Source organism: Brassica napus, chromosome C3 (assembly GCF_020379485.1).
Source record: "Brassica napus cultivar Da-Ae chromosome C3, Da-Ae, whole genome shotgun sequence".
Taxonomy (NCBI): domain Eukaryota; kingdom Viridiplantae; phylum Streptophyta; class Magnoliopsida; order Brassicales; family Brassicaceae; genus Brassica; species Brassica napus.
In genome coordinates, this window is record NC_063446.1 from 31258954 (window position 1) to 31277829 (window position 18876).

At 39.2% G+C, this 18876-nt stretch overlaps 3 protein-coding genes across 5 annotated transcripts; all 3 read left to right on the forward strand.

The window, feature by feature from the left end:
• The first annotated feature begins 445 nt into the window (after positions 1-445).
• On the forward strand, positions 446-2233 carry LOC106346878 (UDP-glycosyltransferase 71B2-like). The gene has a single exon (XM_013786338.3). The coding sequence runs from the start codon at positions 667-669 to the stop codon at positions 2125-2127; it is 1461 nt and encodes a 486-aa protein (XP_013641792.2). The 5' UTR covers positions 446-666; the 3' UTR covers positions 2128-2233.
• Positions 2234-2502: 269 nt separating this feature from the next.
• On the forward strand, positions 2503-4291 carry LOC106346879 (UDP-glycosyltransferase 71B2-like). The gene has a single exon (XM_013786339.3). The coding sequence runs from the start codon at positions 2746-2748 to the stop codon at positions 4177-4179; it is 1434 nt and encodes a 477-aa protein (XP_013641793.2). The 5' UTR covers positions 2503-2745; the 3' UTR covers positions 4180-4291.
• A 2297-nt stretch (positions 4292-6588) lies between these two features.
• BNAC03G42380D lies at positions 6589-12291 on the forward strand. 3 transcript variants are annotated; one of them, XR_001270580.3, is made up of 8 exons: positions 6589-8061; positions 8185-8321; positions 8410-8658; positions 8753-9151; positions 9418-10269; positions 10940-11050; positions 11133-11938; positions 12006-12291. XR_001270580.3 is itself a non-coding variant. In XM_022699961.2 (4 exons), the coding sequence occupies exons 2-4, from the start codon at positions 8237-8239 to the stop codon at positions 9079-9081; spliced, it is 663 nt and encodes a 220-aa protein (XP_022555682.1). In that variant the 5' UTR covers positions 6599-8061; positions 8185-8236; the 3' UTR covers positions 9082-9347. The 3 variants fall into 3 exon arrangements, 1 of the variants encoding a protein (XP_022555682.1); XR_001270582.3 differs by lacking the exon at positions 10940-11050 and having other exon boundaries at positions 6591-8061; XM_022699961.2 differs by lacking the exons at positions 9418-10269; positions 10940-11050; positions 11133-11938; positions 12006-12291 and having other exon boundaries at positions 6599-8061; positions 8753-9347.
• The last annotated feature ends 6585 nt before the right edge of the window (positions 12292-18876 follow it).

Consider the following 18876-nt stretch of genomic DNA (forward strand, 5'->3'; position numbering starts at 1 on the left):
CTAATTTTTAAATAATTAGATTATCTCTAGTGTCGGTCGAAAGAACCATTACTATTGGCAAATATTTAGATAATTTTATTATATTTTTTGTTTTGTTTTTTATTTTAATTTATACATAAATGTTGTTTTCAAAATAAATCAAACTCATGTATTTTCATAAACTTTCAAAATTCTAATTTTGAAAATTATGTTACTAATTTTTAGATAATATTTTTATATTTTTACATATTTTTTAGTTTTTAGATCTTTAATGAAAAAATCTCTCAACTATGTTTATTTAATGTAAAAACTCTTAAACTAAAGATTTACCGGTAATATTGGTAATTATGACGGGCAATGTAAACATAAAGTTTAACTCTTTAAATAAAAATTAGTTTGGGAGTTATTTACAAAATATTTAGTTTATGAATTTTTCCTAAACTTAGTGAGGAGTTTTAATGTTAAAAATCTATCAAAATGCATATTTCAATTTTAAATTAACCCACGTTCTCAGCACGTGGATGCACTAAAGATAACTTAAACAAAATATGTGGAAGATGTCCACGTTACGTGCCATGTATACATAAGACAAACGCTTAGCTTCAACGTCAAACGGCTTACAATAACCACTGAAACCATTTTTCACTAAAGAAATAAACAATTGAAAACAAGTAAGCATTGGGAAAAATGAAGCTGGTCTTCATACCTTCACCTGGTGACGGCCATATCCGGCCATTAGTGGAGGTTGCTAAGCTCCTTGTCGACCGTGACGACAATATCTCAGTCACCGTCATCATCATCCCTCAGATGCATGGATTCAGTAGCGGCAGCTCTACCTCCTACATCGCTTCTCTCTCCACCGCATCTGAACCCCGCCTCCGCTACAACGTTCTCTCCCTCGTCGATGAACCAAACTCCGATGACCCCAAACAAAACTTCCTCACCTACATCGATAACTTCAAGCCGCACGTGAGAGCCACGGTGGAGAAACTCACTGACCCGGGTCAACCTGAGTCGCGGCTTGCTGGATTCGTGGTGGACATGTTCTGCACGGCGATGATCGATGTGGCCAACGAGTTCGGCGTTCCTAGCTACCTGTTCTACACCTCCAACGCAACATTTCTTGGATTGCAATCTCATGTTCAGTATCTCAACGACGTTAAGAAATATGACGTCAGCGATTTGAAAGATTCGGACACAACTGAGTTGGAAGTCCCGAGTTTGTCTCGTCCTTTACCAGTTAAGTGCTTCCCCTCCGTGATGCTAAGCAAGGAGTGGATACCGTTTTTTATCAGCCAAGCTAGAAGATTCAAAGAGACCAAGGGTATTTTGGTAAATACGTTTGCTGAACTGGAGCCTCAAGCTATGAAGTTTTTCTCTGGCGAGGATAATCATCTTCCCAAGGTATATCCAGTGGGACCCGTTTTGAACATTAAAACCAACGGTTTAGATTCAGCGGACGATAAGCAGTCAGAGATCCTACGGTGGTTGGACGAGCAGCCTCGTGAATCAGTTGTGTTTCTCTGTTTTGGAAGCATGGGAGGATTCCGTGAGGACCAAGCAAAGGAGATCGCTATAGCCCTAGAGCGAAGTGGTTATCGTTTCCTTTGGTCTCTCCGCCGTGCGAAGCCAAAGGGAATGATGGGACCTCCAGGAGAATTCACAAACCTTGAAGAGATTCTCCCGGAGGGGTTCTTGGACCGGACGGCGAAGATAGGGAAAATTATCGGTTGGGCTCCACAGAGCGCCATACTAGCAAACCCTGCTGTCCGAGGGTTCGTGACGCACTGTGGTTGGAACTCAACACTAGAAAGTATCTTGTTCGGTGTTCCAATAGCCACATGGCCTCTTTACGCCGAGCAACAAGTTAACGCGTTCGAGATGGTGGAGGAGCTAGGGCTATCGGTGGAGATCCGAAACTCTTTCCGAGCAGATTTCATGGCGACGGAGTCAGAGTTGGTGACGGCGGAGGAGATAGAGAGGGGTATCCGCTGTTTAATGGAACTGGATAGGGAAGTGAAGGATAGAGTGAAGGAGATGAGTGAGAAGAGCCATGTGGCTTTGATGGAAGGTGGGTCTTCACATGCTTCTATTCTAAACTTCATTCAAGACGTCACCAAAAATCTCTTGAATGTTCCCGAATCTTAGATAATCTTCCGTTACTCTATGGCTATAATTATTTTACCCATTTGGCTTATTAAAATATCTTGTAACGCTAGTTTGTATCTCTCTAATAAACAATCTGTTTAAGAAATGTGTTATGTTATATATGATGATTGTTGAAAAATGACTACCGGTTAGTGGTTACATACATAGAATTCGAAGAAAAACATGAAACAAGTGAAATTTAATATCGTTTGGTAATTACATGTCTTACTTTGCACCCAAAATGGGCCATCCTTATGTCTAATTTTGTCCCCTTCGCGTCAACTAATAATGGCCATGAGGCTTGGATATGAAAGGTTAGGGGGTGGGGAAGAGATAAGATTATTAAAAAGTCGTTAGAAACTTGTATTGTAGTGGGAAAACCTCACGTTTTGTTATTATTGATGCGGTCACCATTTTTCAGTAATTTCCAGTAATCAATAATCTAAACCAAAATGTTCAGAAAAATAGTCGGATATTTTCTGTTGACTCCAGAACGTTGTATATAAAAAATCATAAGATTGTGCAATTGTGAAGAAAAGTAATTAAAAATAGAGTTTCTCTAAGAACATACTCTCCTTCAACTTTTTCCAACCACTAAAGCAATACCGAAGAAACAAAATGAAACTGGAGCTAGTCCTCATACCATCAGCTACTCACGGCCACCTCCCGCCATTAGTTGAGTTTTCTAAGCTCCTCGTCGACGGCCATGACCATCTCTCCGTCACCGTCATCATCATCCCTCCCAGGCAAGAACTTCATACGCCAAGCCTTTCCTCTTACATCTCTTCTCTCTCCACTACCTCTAGAGACCGGCTACGCTTCATTATCCTATCCCATGCCGATAGATCAACCAATGCTGACACCGAGCCGTATTCACTCTCCTACACGGAGAGTTATAAACCGTCGATGAAAGCCACGGTAGCTAAACTTACTGACCCGGTCCGACCGGGTTTGAGTAAGCTTGTTGGGTTCGTGGTGGACATGTTCAGCACGCAAATGATCGATGTTGCCAACGAGTTCGACGTCCCAAGTTACCTGTTCTATCCTTCCAGTGCAGCGTTTCTTGGCTTGCAGGTTCGTATGCAATATCTTTGCGACGTTGAGAAGTACGACGTGGGCGAGTTGAAAGACTCGGACACTGAGTTGGAAGTCCCGTTCCTGACTCGTCCTTTACCCGCAAAGTGCGTCCCCTCCGTGATAGTAAACAACGAGTTACCCGTTGTTTTGAGCCACGCCAGAAGATTCCAAGAAACGAAGGGAATTTTGATAGATACGTTTGCTGAGTTGGAGCCTCAAGCTGTGAAGTTCATCTCCGGCGGAGATAGTCCTCTCCCCACGGTGTACGCAGTGGGACCGGTTGGTCTAGGTTCGGTCGACGATAAGCAAACGGAGATCCTAAGGTGGCTCGATGATCAGCCGCACAGTTCCGTTGTGTTCCTCTGCTTCGGGAGCATGGGAGGTTTCAGTGAGGAACAAGCTAAGGAGATAGCAATCGCGCTTGAACGAAGTGGCTACCGTTTCATCTGGTGTCTTCGCCGTGCTGCACCAACGGGACCTCCTAGAGAGTTTACAAATCTTGAGAAGGTTCTTCCTGAGGGGTTCCTAGAACGGACAAAGGAGATAGGGAAGGTTATAAGTTGGGCCCCACAGAGGGCCGTCCTGGCGAGTCCTACCATTGGAGGGTTTGTGTCGCACTGTGGTTGGAACTCGATACTGGAAAGTGTATGGTTCGGAGTTCCGGTTGCCACGTGGCCGCTTTATGCGGAGCAACAGCTGAACGCATTCGAGATGGTGGAGGAGATGGGGCTAGCGGTGGAGATTAGGAACCATTTCCAAGGAGAGTATATGGCGGCGGAGGAGACAAGAACGGAGTTGATAACAGCGGAGGAGATAGAGAGAAAAATTGTGTGCTTGATGAAGAAGGATAGCGACGTGAGAGATAGAGTGCAGAAGATGAGTGAGAAGAGTCGCGTGGCGGTAATGGACGGTGGATCTTCCCACGATGCTCTTGTAAAGTTTATTCAAGACGTCACTGACAATATCTATGGCTAGAGTTGAATTTTCAAGATCTTATTTGGCGACCATTCTAGTTGTGTAAGTTATGGCAACCATGCTATTTTTCTTATGTAGTAATTATAAAATTCTGGTGGAAGTGATTACAACATTTGGAGAAATGTCAAATTCTTTTTTGGCATGCTCAGACCAAATCATTGTAAAGAGGGAAAGTGGAAGACGTTTATCATAACCCGGTTATGTCGTATGTGGACAGAAATGGGTCTGCATACGTCGTTTCTTATCCCATCTACGATAATTCTAAGAGCACCCTAAAAATCCTCTGCAAATTCTAAAAAACTAAAAAATAAAGATTTATATTTAACAAAATCAATCAACCATGAAAAATATGATACGTTGAAAAAAGAGTTCTAAGAAGTTAGAAGAAATATCGGTTTATCTTCTCTCTCTTTTACTTTATCTGTTTCTTTTAATTTTTTGATCCCGAGATACTTTGCTTCAACCAAGTTGTTGGAAATGCTCCAAGAAACAAATATGGAGATGCCAAAAAAAAATGTATTCAGTTGACCAAATGTAAAAGTAATTTGTTATCGTATGGACTACAATACTACATTAGAAGGAAGGAAAAAAAAAACTAAAATAAGTAAAGAGTAGCATGTTACTAAAATCAAACGATAAAATTTTTAGAAAAAATGTTTTTTTTAATGTTTTAATGAAATTTGAAGTTGTTAATAATTAAAAATTGTTAACTTCAAAAATATTAATTAAGTTAGTTGAGTTATTATTGATTTAAAATTATTAGAAATTGGTAAATGCAAAAAATCGATGCAATTATGATAAAAATTTAATATATGTAGAAATATTTAAAATTATATATTTCAAAACGAAAGTAGTATATATAAAGATATTATGCATGCTTTTATAAAATAAATTGAAACACAGATATAAATCATTTATTAATTATGAAAAAACTAGCCATTGGTCCATGCTCGTAGACAACGGAAAAACTGAGGTTTACTATTGTAAATGTTAGTCAAACCACTCATCTCATTTTTTGTTACATAAACTAAGATTTTGAAAATCGAGCCAAATATTAATTTTATAATTACTGATATTTATGGATCAATTAGGTGAATATACATATTCTGAAACGAAATTGGTAAATCTGGTATATTTTCAATTTTTTTTTCCATCTATTAATTTTATTAAGGTTTAAACCCAACTACAACAGAGCATAAAAACCCAACATACAAACATGCTAAAACCCGACATAAAGGGCCAAAACGAAACAAAGTCTACAGCCCAAGCCCGTAAGCTGAACGGTGCCACCAACAAAACACGCGTCAAGCCAAAACTCTTACCCGCCCACGTGTTGATGCCCCGCCTCACGAAGACACGTGTCACCCGATCACGCCATAGGAACCCCACAAGTCAAGGTTAGCCGGAGAAGATGAAGAAACGCCACTAGTTTCGCCGGAAGACGCCGTAGCAAAACACCGTAACCGTCTTCATCACCAAGCTTTTCTACGGATAGCTTCATCGAGAACAGTCTCGAGATCTCATCCAAAACCACCGGAAACACCCTTGACAATTTTAGACCCACACCCACACCGATCGATTTCACCCTAAGGCTCAAAACAAATCGAACCGTCGCACACACTCCGATCTACGAAATCCCCAAATATTAAAACGCCTACAATCGATCCTTCTGTGTCGATAACAGCATGCGACACAAGACTCAGATCGAGAGGCAGAGTAACAATCAAAACACATATCCATAGATCGGTTACACCCAAAGACCAAGTCGGCGATGGTGGTGCTGAAGGAGCCACCGTCTCCCAGAAAACATAAGCCGACAAAGAAGAACTAACAAAGCTTCTTCTTTCCAGAATCAAACATCCCGTTCAACCCGATGAACGGGAAAACTAAACCGGAAAAGATTCCGGCAAAACATAATCCAAAGTTTTCTTTCTTCTCTGTGTAAGGTTCTAGAGAGGGAACAGAGGAGAGAGAGAAAACTATAAAAGACTTATTCACGCACTTACCGTTGGGGTATATTTTCAATTAATTTGCGAACAAGGTAATGTCGAGGAGTAAAATGACTTACATATCCTTGCGTTTCGAGGTAAAAGCATAATTGCTTTTCCCTTAGCCGGTTATTTTGTCCTTTTCTATCAGCACACATGTTTTTTGCCAACACTTCGACATTTCCAACATTTGAAAGCAAGACGTCGTAACGTTACATGGTTATTTATGTTGTCTTACGTGGGCAAATTGCAACCAATAACAAAATTAAATTAAGAATCTACAATTCCATCTAACCCGATGAGACAAGATATGGGCTGCATCTCTGAAGCCTAGTAAGATTATTAGTGGGCTTTATTTACATAATGTAATGGGTTTTTCACGTTCGATACACATAATTAGGGTTTCGGTAATGAAAACAAATGTCTATAAATCAACCTCCTTCACAAATCTTCGCGATAACTCTCAACTTCTTCTACCATTGTCCCTTAACTGGGGTAGAGGGAGACTCACGAGAATCAAAAGTCATATGTTAAATCGGTTGGAAGAAAACATTCGGTACATTTAGAGAAACATATGAATGATACTCATAAGTCTTTCCACTATTCCATTCGAGAGACAATCCTAATGAGAGGGCTCATGCAAAAGAAAGTCAGTTACGAAGATCGTCATTTGAGAAGGTAAATTATACTACCGTTTACGATAAAACGGATTATCCATTTCTTCTCTTTTAGACATTTTATGTCAAGATTGACCTAAATGCAGGGAAATGTTAATTTAACAGAAGCTGATAATTTTGTAATCAAGTTCCTGAGATATTTGGAAAATAAATATAGATGGAGGAAGAAGTTTGATGTGAGTGATTAATGAACCATTAAAACGATATGATGGACTAATTTAACTTCCAAACAAGTCATTATGGTTAATCAACAATAAATTGAGTGAGGTTATAAACCAGTTAGTTGAAAAGAAAAACATGATACAGAGAAATATTAATAAAATAAGGGAGCATGAGATTGATATTTGGTAGGATTATGTGGACATAAGAAATTGGGTCAGTGTTGTCAGAATTTTTAATTGAAAATGTAAAAATGTAATTGTGGTGAATTTTCCACATACGTAATCAGACGGTGTTCACAAACGAGCTGGTTAGAGACGGACTTGTAAATAACAATAATGAAACATGTATCCGGTTATTATAATGTAATGTATGAAATAATATAAATTTCATGGTTATAGACGTAGATAAATGTAGAAAACGTTTGTTCGAAGGGAATTCTGTGTAAAGCGTTGTTTAGATAGTACTCATAATTAGTAAACAAAGAAGGCTCTGCATATAAGATGCACGTACGTTCAAAAATTTTGACGGTCCCCTTCATTTGATCCTTGTAACAACAAAAATAAGTAATTAACCCTACTAACTACTAACGAGACTTGGGCATATGAAAGCATCTTAAGTATTGTTATGTGGACTGTGAACTGCATCCCGGTGATGTGCCTAAAGCCAGTAAACAAAAATTATATAATGGGTTATAGTACAACAGTGCGAAGATTTTTTTCCTTGTTTGTGTGGACTTAAACAAACGACCACTGTTATGAGAATAGATAATGATGTAATATTCATTTAAGAAAATACGTATTTATGTCATTTCTATATAGCATCATGATGCCCCTACATGTAGGTAGACTGCTAGCATTAATTGAACTGATACTGAGTAGATACGTTCTATACATACAACTGTAAATAAAGCCGGTTCGATCCTCCTCCTCTGGCTATAAATATCAGTTCATCAAGTGCTTGTGACATCAAAAGTCTCATAGTTACCGGTTCATCCAATTATCATACCTAAGCCTCCATCTTCGTTGCTGAAGGCTGAAACCGAGTTTTCAGAAGAGGTAATTTTGGTAATAATAAAACTAAATGTCTCAACTTAACTTAAAGTAATACATACTTTTGAAGTACATATATTTGTTAATACAAAGAATATACAATGAATAACATTTGTTCGTTTTCAACAGATGGGACAACTGCGTGATATCGGGGGCCTTACGTGTTGCTAAGTTCCAATTTATGTGCAGAACTCCTTTTCAAATTGGAGACACCATTTATCTGGGGGATGGTGTGACAGAGGAACAACATCTAGCAATGATAAATGGTTCGATTTTTACTTAAATTTAAAATTAATTTATATCGGGTTATGTCGGCACATTTTTTTCTTTACTGACATGATGTTTATCTTGTAGATGAAGTCGATGACGACGAGTTAAAGTGCAGCGGAAGAGTGCTGAAGGAAATTTTCAGTGAAGAAAAGTTGGTTCTTGTTTACCGTTACTCATTTGAAATAGAAAAGGCCAAAAGCATCATTGATCTTAACGTCAGACCCCCTGTTGATGCCCAACGAAACGACGTCTCTGTCGGTGACATAGGAGATATAAATTACAATTTGCATGGAATTGAAGACCACATCCAACACCAGCGTCAAGGTTGGCACGGTAAGATACGAAAAAACAATTTTTGATGCAGCTTAGAAAGTAACCATTTTTTTCATCTTCAGCATCATACGTAACCGGTTTTTAATGTATGTAGATAATCCCTTACATGATTTACACCCTACTTGTGGTGAGGGACCACCAGAATCACACATATCATCTTCCAACTTGCCACGTCCTAGGAGTCCAGAGAATGGAATAAGCAAAGATGCAACATTGTTGAAACCAACATGGGCACATATGGAGGTGGGGTCAGATTACTGGAAAACCGTCAGTATGGAAAACTGTGACAACATAATTAATCTCTCATCTGACCTTCACTTCGAAGACAATTCAACACCTTTGCGCAACAATGCCTATATCGAAATTGAGGCTTCTTCCATAGGATCAAACAACGGTACTGAAGTTAATCAATTCCCGACGTAAAGGGGAGATCATGTTCATGGCAGTAACGAGACAGTACCACCTAGAGATACAAATGGAAATTTGGAAAGAGGTAATAACCACTAACAACTTTACATCTGTAAATCCAGGAAGTCAATGCTGGCTGGCGGCATTAAATATGGCTAATGAGTAGATTACGTAATCTAGTTTCTTCAGTTGATCTTTTTATGTGACATGTGCTTTACTCGTCCGTGTAAAATAAAGTATTATTAAGCTGCCGAATAAAACGTTGTTTCAGATGTGTTTCATTTGATATATAATATATAAGCAAGTAAACTACAAGATATCTTATAGTGATTAAAGTGAATCATTATGCAGGAGTGGAAGGCCATCACCCTGATGATATTTACGTTGATATGGTCTTTAAAAGCAGAGAGGAATTCAAACAACATATGGCCATATTTGCGATAAGGAAAAAAATTCGTTTTCAGACCAACCGGTCATTCCCTGGAGGGATGGTCCTACGGTGTTTCAGTAGAACCTGCAATTGGCGAGTCTATGCGGTGAACTTGAAAAATACAGAGTTGTATGAAGTGCGTACAACTACTCTACTGCATTCTTGTACTGTCGATGAGCGTTCGGGATACCAATCACAAGCAACGCATACTGTGATTGGTGGAATGATGAAAGCAAGGTTCACAGGTAGAGGAGGGGGGCCACGCCCAAACGAGATCAAACAAGCAATGCAAGGAGATCATGACGTTTATATATCTTACTGGAAAGCTTGGAAATTTAGGGAGGTGGCTTTAGATTACGCAAAGGGATCATGAGGGGCTTCACAACCTGTTGCCAGCTTACTTAGAGAAACTGGTTGTTGCAAATCCAGGAACAATTACTGAAATTCACACTGAATACACTGAAGGAGTGGGACACAAATTCAAATACATGTTCCTTGCACTAGCTGCCTGCATCGAAGGATTCGAATTTATGAGGAAAGTGGTTATCGTTGACGGTACACATTTGAAGGGAAAGTATGCAGGATGTTTGTTGACTGCGTCCGCCCAAGATGGAAACTATCAAGTTTTCCCTCGAGCTGTGGCAGTGGTTGATGGTGAGAAGGAAAAGTCTTGGGAGTAGTTTTTCATGAAACTAACTCAGTTCATACCAAACCAGGAAGATGTTGTATTTGTGTCCGACCGGCATCCATCGATTTACTATGGTATCGCAAAGGTGAGAGTACACTTATTGGATAAATATATATTGAGAAAACATATATTAAATTCAGATTATTATTTTTAAAACTACACTTACGTTACAAAAACCGTATATTAGGTAATATAATATAAGAAGCATAAAAGACAAATAATAAAAGTAGATGAAAGATACGTTGCCTCAACGTGGAAGCAATATAATAGAAACATAGAAAAATGTAGATCCCTACGTAGGTGACGAACCGGTAAAAATGTCAAAGAAGTACTTGTATTATACTCTTAAAATAATAATATTCGGCTATAATTAATATAAATTAATATAAAAGGTGGCTACCCCAACAATGGTATGTACACAGTAAGCACATTCAATTTACATTTCGAATTTTTAGGGCATATGTAAATAAGCGAAACATTAACATATATGCTTAACACGCTTTCATAAACCGGTTACAACAAATATTTTCTTACAATAATAATAACCGGTCAGTTACAAATGGATCCAGATGATATTAATATTAAATAGTACATAAAATAAACGTTCACTTGACTACAACTTGGCTAATATGAATACACAACAATAAACTAAAAAATACATAAGTAGGAAAATTTGATTGATACCCGTGCAATGTACTGGCGAGGGTAAGGACATTGGGTCAATTTAACAGGTTTTTGTTTTGGCATATCAACAGAAGCTAAACACTATCAGATAACCTTTACACGATGTTATAGACCGGTTTCGTCAGGTTTTATCCGGATACAACTCCGCAAACGTGTGTACACACACTCTTCTACAAAACAATGTATTAATGCATCTTCTTCATCAAATAGATTTGTAATTCACATTTCATCCAGTATGAAATTATTTTTTATCCATTTGTACAGGTCTATTCAAGGAGTGGGCATTGTGCATGCATTCTACATCTGAAAAGAAACATAAGAACGTCTTTCAAGGACAAGCACTTGGGTTACCTCGTCGGGAAAGCAGCCCGGGCATATAGACTCTCGGAATTCTACACAACATTTGCAGAAATAAAACGGGTTAATGCTTCATGTGCAGATTATCTGGTAGGAATCGAGTTCGAGCATTGGGCGCGGTCTCATTTCAAAGGAAAACGTTTCAACATTATGACAAGTAATGTAGCGGAAACATGGAATGTCGTGTTACGTGAAGCCAGGGAGTATCCTATACTCTCACTAATAGAATTCATAATGAACTGGTTTAGTGTAAGAAGGGATCTGCCAAACCTTGGAGATAATAGTCTCACACCACGCGTACATGAAATTGTAACTGGAAACTTTGAGAGTAGTGGGACGTTTGGAGTGAGCGTCATTGGAGACCGCGAGTAGGAAGTGAAAGACAAAACAGGGAAGCATAACATGTAAACCTAACAGCGAAAACTTGTTCTTGCTACGAATTTCAAACACTCCAAATTCCATGAAGCCACGCGTTTGCAGCTGCAATAAGGAACCGAATACAAGTGGATTCGTTAGTTGGCGACTGGTATACGGTAAGAACATATAGGACGGCGTACGCTGCAATCATAACCCCAGTGGTAGAACACGAAAGCATAGAAATCCTTTCCAGCGACGTCTCAGGTAGCCAAATTGCAGTGAATCCGCCTGCAAGCAGAAGGCCACCGGGTAGGCCATGTAAAACTGGCTTTTATCAAGGGGAGGGGGAATACCAGGTATATTTAACTTTCTTCAATAACTTAATAGAAATTAAGTTAAAACCATGTAACCCATTGAATGCAGATGAGAGGAGCAAGGAAACGAACAATGTGTGGTAGATGCAAGTGTTACGGTCATAACCGATCAACATGCAAAATGCCTATCTAGAACCTTGTTATGCTTATGTTATGGAAAGAGAAAGCCTTGGATGATGAAAGTGTATGCAAGTTTGGGAGGTTTATTACAATAAGGCTGTAAAATATGTGATGGGAAGTGGCCGGAGTAATTTTATACCCAAAATTGTAAATAAAAATAATATCTCTTCTAACAATAGTTTGAACATTATAACAACGAAAAATGTAGCGATAAATTACATTGGAACGTTGTGTGACGAAAAAGATGATTTGATTTTAAAAAACAAGATAAGTGATCTGTGCAATTTAAATCAGAAAAAAACTGAAAACAACAACAAAGTCTGGAGAGCTCCTTTTCAATTAAAGCTGATGAAGACCCAGATACAACAAATGCTTTCAATGTTCGGAAATAAGGAAAATCTACCAGGAGTAACAAAAAATTATATGGTTTTGCAAGCAAAATCTATGCTTGTAAAGATTTTCAGGTTTTTTTCGAGGATATAAAAACAATAACCCCCAAAAACCTACACTACAAGAAAACATCAAGGATTCTGAGGGAAAAAATCGTCGGAATTTCGTCGGAATATCGTTATTCCGACGACATACCGACGAAACACGTCGTCGGAAATAATTCCTCGGAATTTATTTTTTCTTCGGAAATCCCTCGGAATTTTCCGTCGGAATTCCGAGGAAATAAATTTCCGAGGAAATTCCGAGGATCACTAGTTTGTCGGAAATGTCCTCGGAATATACCGAGGGAGAACTTCGTCGGTATAATTCCTCGGAAGTTCATCGATCGATGCGTTTTTGGACATATATACATCGATCGATAGGAGTATACCGACGGACATTTTCCTCGGTTTATTCCGAGGAACTTTTCCCTCGGTATATACCGAGGGACCAGTTCCTCGGAATTTTCCGAGGGACGGCTCCCACGGAATTTTCCGAGGGATATGTCCCTCGGAATATACCGAGGGACGGCTCCCTCGGAATTTTCCAAGGGATATGTCCCTCGGAATATACCGAGGGAGCCGTCCCTCGGAAAATTCCGAGGAACTGGTCCCTCGGTATAGCCCGAACGTTTTTTAAAAAACGCATCGATCGATGCGTTTTTGAAAAAAAACGCATCGATCGATGCGTTTTTGTTCAAAAACGCATCGATCGATCAAGTGAAAAATATAATTAATTTCCTCGGAATGTAAAAAATATTAATTTTTTAAAAAAAATAAAATTTCTGAAATTTAAATTCGAAAATATGAAATTAAAAGTAAAATTGAAATCATATTAATTAATATTCAAAGTTTCACAAATAAAAATAAAACATTCCGAGTTTGTGGAAAAAAAAAAACTACGGGTCTGGCACGTCCGGGAACACCTCGTTCGGGTACATCCTCTGCATCATCTCCATCATTTGCTGGTTCAGCCTCCTCTGTGCCTCATAGCCCGCCTGTTGAGCCGCCATCTGGGTCTCTAACAAAGATATACGATCATCTTTGTCCTTCAACTGGGCCGTAAGTACTTCTGGATCAACAAAGGGCGGTGGTGCAGAAGAAGGGGGAACCGACCGGGTGCGACGACCCAAACCGACCAAACGTCCCTTCTTCTTTGGAACCGACTGAATAGAAAAAAGCCAAATTTAGAAATTTAAACCAAGAAATAAATGAATTGAACTTTTAAAAACAAAGAACTTACGGATTCAACGATTTCGTTGATTCGAAACCGGGACAAGTTGGTCGAAGCCGTCGAAGCGTCATCCTCGGTTTGAAGCTGAGACACTTCGTCTACCACCTGAGTTTGGACCAGGTCGACCACGTCCCTCACAAGACCGTCATCAATCTGGCCGGTCTTCTTGTTGGTATACGCCCTCCTCATTAGGGCGAGATCATCAACCGGCTCGCCATCATTTTCTTCCGCCTTGAAAAAAAACATAAATTAAAGAAACATTAGAAATTAGAAGAAATGCACAATAAATTTAAATTCTGAAACTCAAATAATTGAAGAAAAAACGGTTGAACTTACCATGCGATCTCCGAGAGTGGCAATAGATTGAGCACCCAAGTTATGCTTGTAGATGCCCTTCCCTTTACGGTCGCTCTTGCGGTTGGTGGAGTTGGTGGAAGAAGTTTCTTTCGTCTCTTCCTTATCCCAATGCGCACACAACTCCTTCCAGACCGTGTCGTTCATCGACTTTGGGACCTTTTAATAAAAAAAAAGAAAAATTTAATAAATTAAAAAATAGTTTAATAAATTAAAAAATGGTTTAATAAATTAAATCGAACCTTATTGATTTCCCACTTCTTCTTCCACTCGTGGATCTGCTTCCCATAGTTGTCCATTACTTTATGGACGAAGTGGTGATAGATAAAGAGCGTCTCATCGGAATTCCAGTTGAACTCTTGCTGAAAAAAAACACAATTAGTAGAAAATTTATATTAAAGATTAAAAATATAAGTAAAAAATTAGAATACTTACCGCAAACTGACGAAACCACAGAACCTGCTTGTCGGTTGGGAAGTGAGTGAAAGTCGGATGTCCACTGTCGAGGGCCGAGTACATCATACGGTTGATCCATGCGCTGATCCCGTTCCCGGATCGGTTGAACCTTAGTAAAAGAACAAACGGTTAATAATGAATCCAAATTTAAAGAAAAAAAATGTTTAATTACCATGTTTGACCCCGTCCATGTGGATACGGAGTGAGATACGGAAGATGGTCACGACCGGCTGTTGAACCAACTCCGCAACACGCATCACTCCCGGAGGACCCGGAGGAACAGGAGCGGATGCAGCAGCGGGAGCGAGAGGAGCAGGAGCGGGTGCAGCAGAGGGAGATGTATGGTTGGAGCTGTGGGGCGAAGGGGAATCCTGAAAATGGCTGGAATCCCGAGACTGGCTCCCCGTACCACCACGACCACGACGCTGTCGAGGCCGGGTCTGATCATCATGAGACCTGTAAATTTAAAAAATATATTTAATAAATACAGAAATATATAAATTAATTTTTTTTTTAAAAAAAAAATTCCTAAATAATTTAATCACAAAAAAGATTTATATATATTTAAATTTTTAATAAATATATAAAAATAGTTCTAATAAACAAAAAATAGTTGTAATAAATAAAAATAGTTTAATAATTACAAAAAAATAGTTTTAATAATATATATATATTAAAAATATTTTTAAATCCCAAATAATAGTTTTTAATCACAAAAAAAGTTTTATAGATATTTAAAATGTTTTGTAAAATCCAAAAAATTGAATTTATATAGAAATTTTTTTTTTGTAAAGTCCAAAAAATCGAATTTATATAGAAAAATCGTTTTGTAAAATACAAAAATCGATTTTATATACAAAAATCGATTTTATAAATAGAAAAAAAAAATTATAAAAAATTCTAAATCAATTCAACAAAACAAATCATTCAACCAAATCACAATTCTAAACCTATTATACAACCAAATCACAATCCTAACCAATCACCTAAAAAAATCTATCAAAACCACACAAAAACCTAACAAATAGAACCTAAGAGAGTGGGATAGGGTCCTTACATGATTTGTGTAAGAGAAGAGGGAGATCGCCGGAGATATCGTCGGATTTCAGGGGGAAATCGCCGGAGAGAAGAGAGGATTTGCGCAGAGGAAGAAGAAAGAAATGGGAAAAAGAAGTGGCTCGGGGTTATAAAACCTAGGGTCCGACGGATATTATCCGTCGGAATTCCGTCGGAATTCTAATTTCAATTTTCGCGAAATATTTGCCCGGTAAAATGAAAATATTCCGAGGAAATTCCGACGGATAGTAAAATATCCGTCGGAATTTCCTCGGAATATTCTGAGGAAATACCGAGGAACTAGTGTTTGGGGTTTCAAAACATCAATTTTTTTTGCCGTATTTCATTTCTTATACAATTGTAATGCATACCATTGAGGATTCTTTGTATAGATGAGCATAAACCATGAAATAAAAAATTTCAAAACTAATTGAAAGTATTCCCTTTACCGTTCATTAAAAGGTATAAGTGTTTGTCTTATGTTGCGAGATTTCGTTCATACAATCGGAAAAGTGTTAATTATACGGTAAGGAACAAATTTTTGACTTCATAATGAACGTAAGACACTTAATAAGGGTTATATAGGTGTTATTCAAACGGCAAAACGTTGTTTTCAGTTTAAAAACCCTATTTCCTCGAAATTTCCTCGGATTATTCCGAGCGAACTCCGAGGAAACCCTCTTCTTCCTCGGAATATCCTCGGAATATTCCGAGGAAATTCCGAGGAACTAGTGTTTGGGGTTTCAAAACGTAATTTTTTTTAAATAAACGCATCGATCGATGCGTTTTTGAACAAAAACAAATCGATCGATTACAAAGATGGACCGGGCCGTAAGATTGTGATCGATCGATGAGAGAATCCCATCGATCGATCGAGAATCTCAATTGTTCCTCGGAATGTCCTCGGAAAATCTTGTATGTTTTTTTAAAAACGCATCGATCGATGCGTTTTTGAACAAAAACAAATCGATCGATTACAAAGATGGACCGGGCCGTAAGATTGTGATCGATCGATGAGAGTATCCCATCGATCGATCGAGAATCTCAATTGTTCCTCGGAATGTCCTCGGAAAATCTTGTATGTTTTTTTAAAAACGCATCGATCGATGCGTTTCTGAACAAAAACAAATCGATCGATTACAAAGATGGACCGGGCCGTAAGATTGTGATCGATCGATGCGTTATAGAACAAAAACGCATCGATCGATGTGTGTTCGGAAAACAGAATTATAAGGCAAAACCCGACCTTTTCTGGATCTAAACCTTAGAACTCTCATCCCCTCCGATTTCCCCTATAATTCGCCCCCCCCCCTTTCTCTCTCTATAATCATCCGATTTGAACAATTTTGGGCTCCATTCCACTTGATTTTTCGAGCTCTACCTGATTCCTACACTCGTCTTCACCCTAAGACAGGTATACTCCGCGAATCTCCACATTCTGAAATCGTGTTCTTGAGCAATTTTTTGGGTTTTGTGAATTTCTTATTTCCGTGTTGATTCCTTGATCAAATATGCATGAAACAGATGTTTAAACATGGAATAGAACACAATTGTCTGTGATCAACGAGTTTGGAACAGGATTTGAGATGATTTAGGGATTGAGAATTTTTTTCAATTTGGTTTTTTTTTTATCACAACTCGATTTCGCTTTTCATTTTCATGTTGCTTTGAGTTCTTAATTGATTATAACCATGTTGAGAGCAATGATTCTATTTTGTAGAGAATGAAGCGCACGAAAATGTCAGCAAAGAAGAACACACAAGAAGAGGGTTCGTCTCAGCGAGAGAAGCAAAGGCCAAAGAAGTGGGATAAGTCTGATACCACCCACTACAACAACATGAAGAAGGTAGCCGTTCCGGCTACACAACTAGCATGTCCTGAGACGATGACAATATTGGGAATCCAAGCAGACATTGAAGGACTGTTCCAGAACATGGGTCTAGGCCAACTATGCAACCTCAACGAACCCACTTATCCGGAGTTGGTACGCCAGTTCATAGCATCCGCATACGTCACCCGTCCCGATGATAGCCATCAGGAAGGTTTTCTGGCATTCGTAGTGCAGAAAGTATACTATGAGGTATCTTTCACAGACCTCTGCAGACTATTTGGATTGAGTGCAGGGGAGAGGACATCTGGTCTTTATTGGACTTCAGAGCTGTTGAACTTCTGGGAAACGATTGGCACAGGGGTTTATAGATCTTCTCAGGCAAAGGAGTCACTTATCCGGAGCCCAGTACTGAGATATGCCACACGCCTCATTGGCTCATTGCTATACGGGACAACCACAGCCGCATCAGTCACGCAATGGGAGTTGTGCCTCCTGTACCAAGGTGTGAGGCATTTGCTACCGGCATTTGGAAACTCTACATTCCCACCTGCTACTGCCTTCAACATGGGAGCGGTGCTGGCCGCAAACTTAGCAGGATACAAGGGGAAAGTAACCAAAAAAAAGAGCAATGCATGTGGATTTGGTGCAGTGATTACTCGGATCCTTAGACATGTGGGTGTAGACTGCAAGAACCAGGAGGTAGCACTGGACAGATCGAACAACATTGCTTGGAACTACCTGGATGTCATTTCTCTAGTAAGTAAAGAGTTCATAGCTGGTCCCCACTCGAGGATCCATCGGGATGGTCCTTACGTCTACGTATTCCAGGACCGAGCGAAGAAAACACTCTACTGCCACCCACCTCAGATCGGTCTCACTTCTCTACTTTCAGAGGCTGCAGTTGAGTTCCTACCCCCTGCTACCGCACTAGTAGACAAGCCATCCTTCTTCACGCCAAAATATCAGACCAAAGGCAAGGGCGTGGTTGATGAAGAAGGAGAAGATGAGGCTGCACAAGCCATTCCAGATGATTCACAACCCCATCAGCTACTCCCATCAGACTCCAGCCAGTACAAGCTGCAAGAGCTTCCACCGAACGCCACTTCGCGCCAGCAACAACATTGGAGAGATCAGAGCATAAAGACAAACAACGACATGCTACACAAGATCTGGGCTGCCATTTCACGTATCAGGCCGTGTCGTTGCCAAAAGGATGATGTAGTTCATCGGGACAACTCTCCATCCACCTCTGGTTCGGGTTCGAGTGGTACACACAGGGTAAGAAAGAGGTCCAAGAGACCCAACGATGCAGGAACATCTGGAGCAGGAGACGAGGAGTAGGAGCTATCACCGGCTATTTTATTTTCTTTTCTATTCTAACGTTTTATGGTCTTATTTTCTGTTAATTTTGAACTGAGTTTTTTTTGGGTTTCTTAATTAT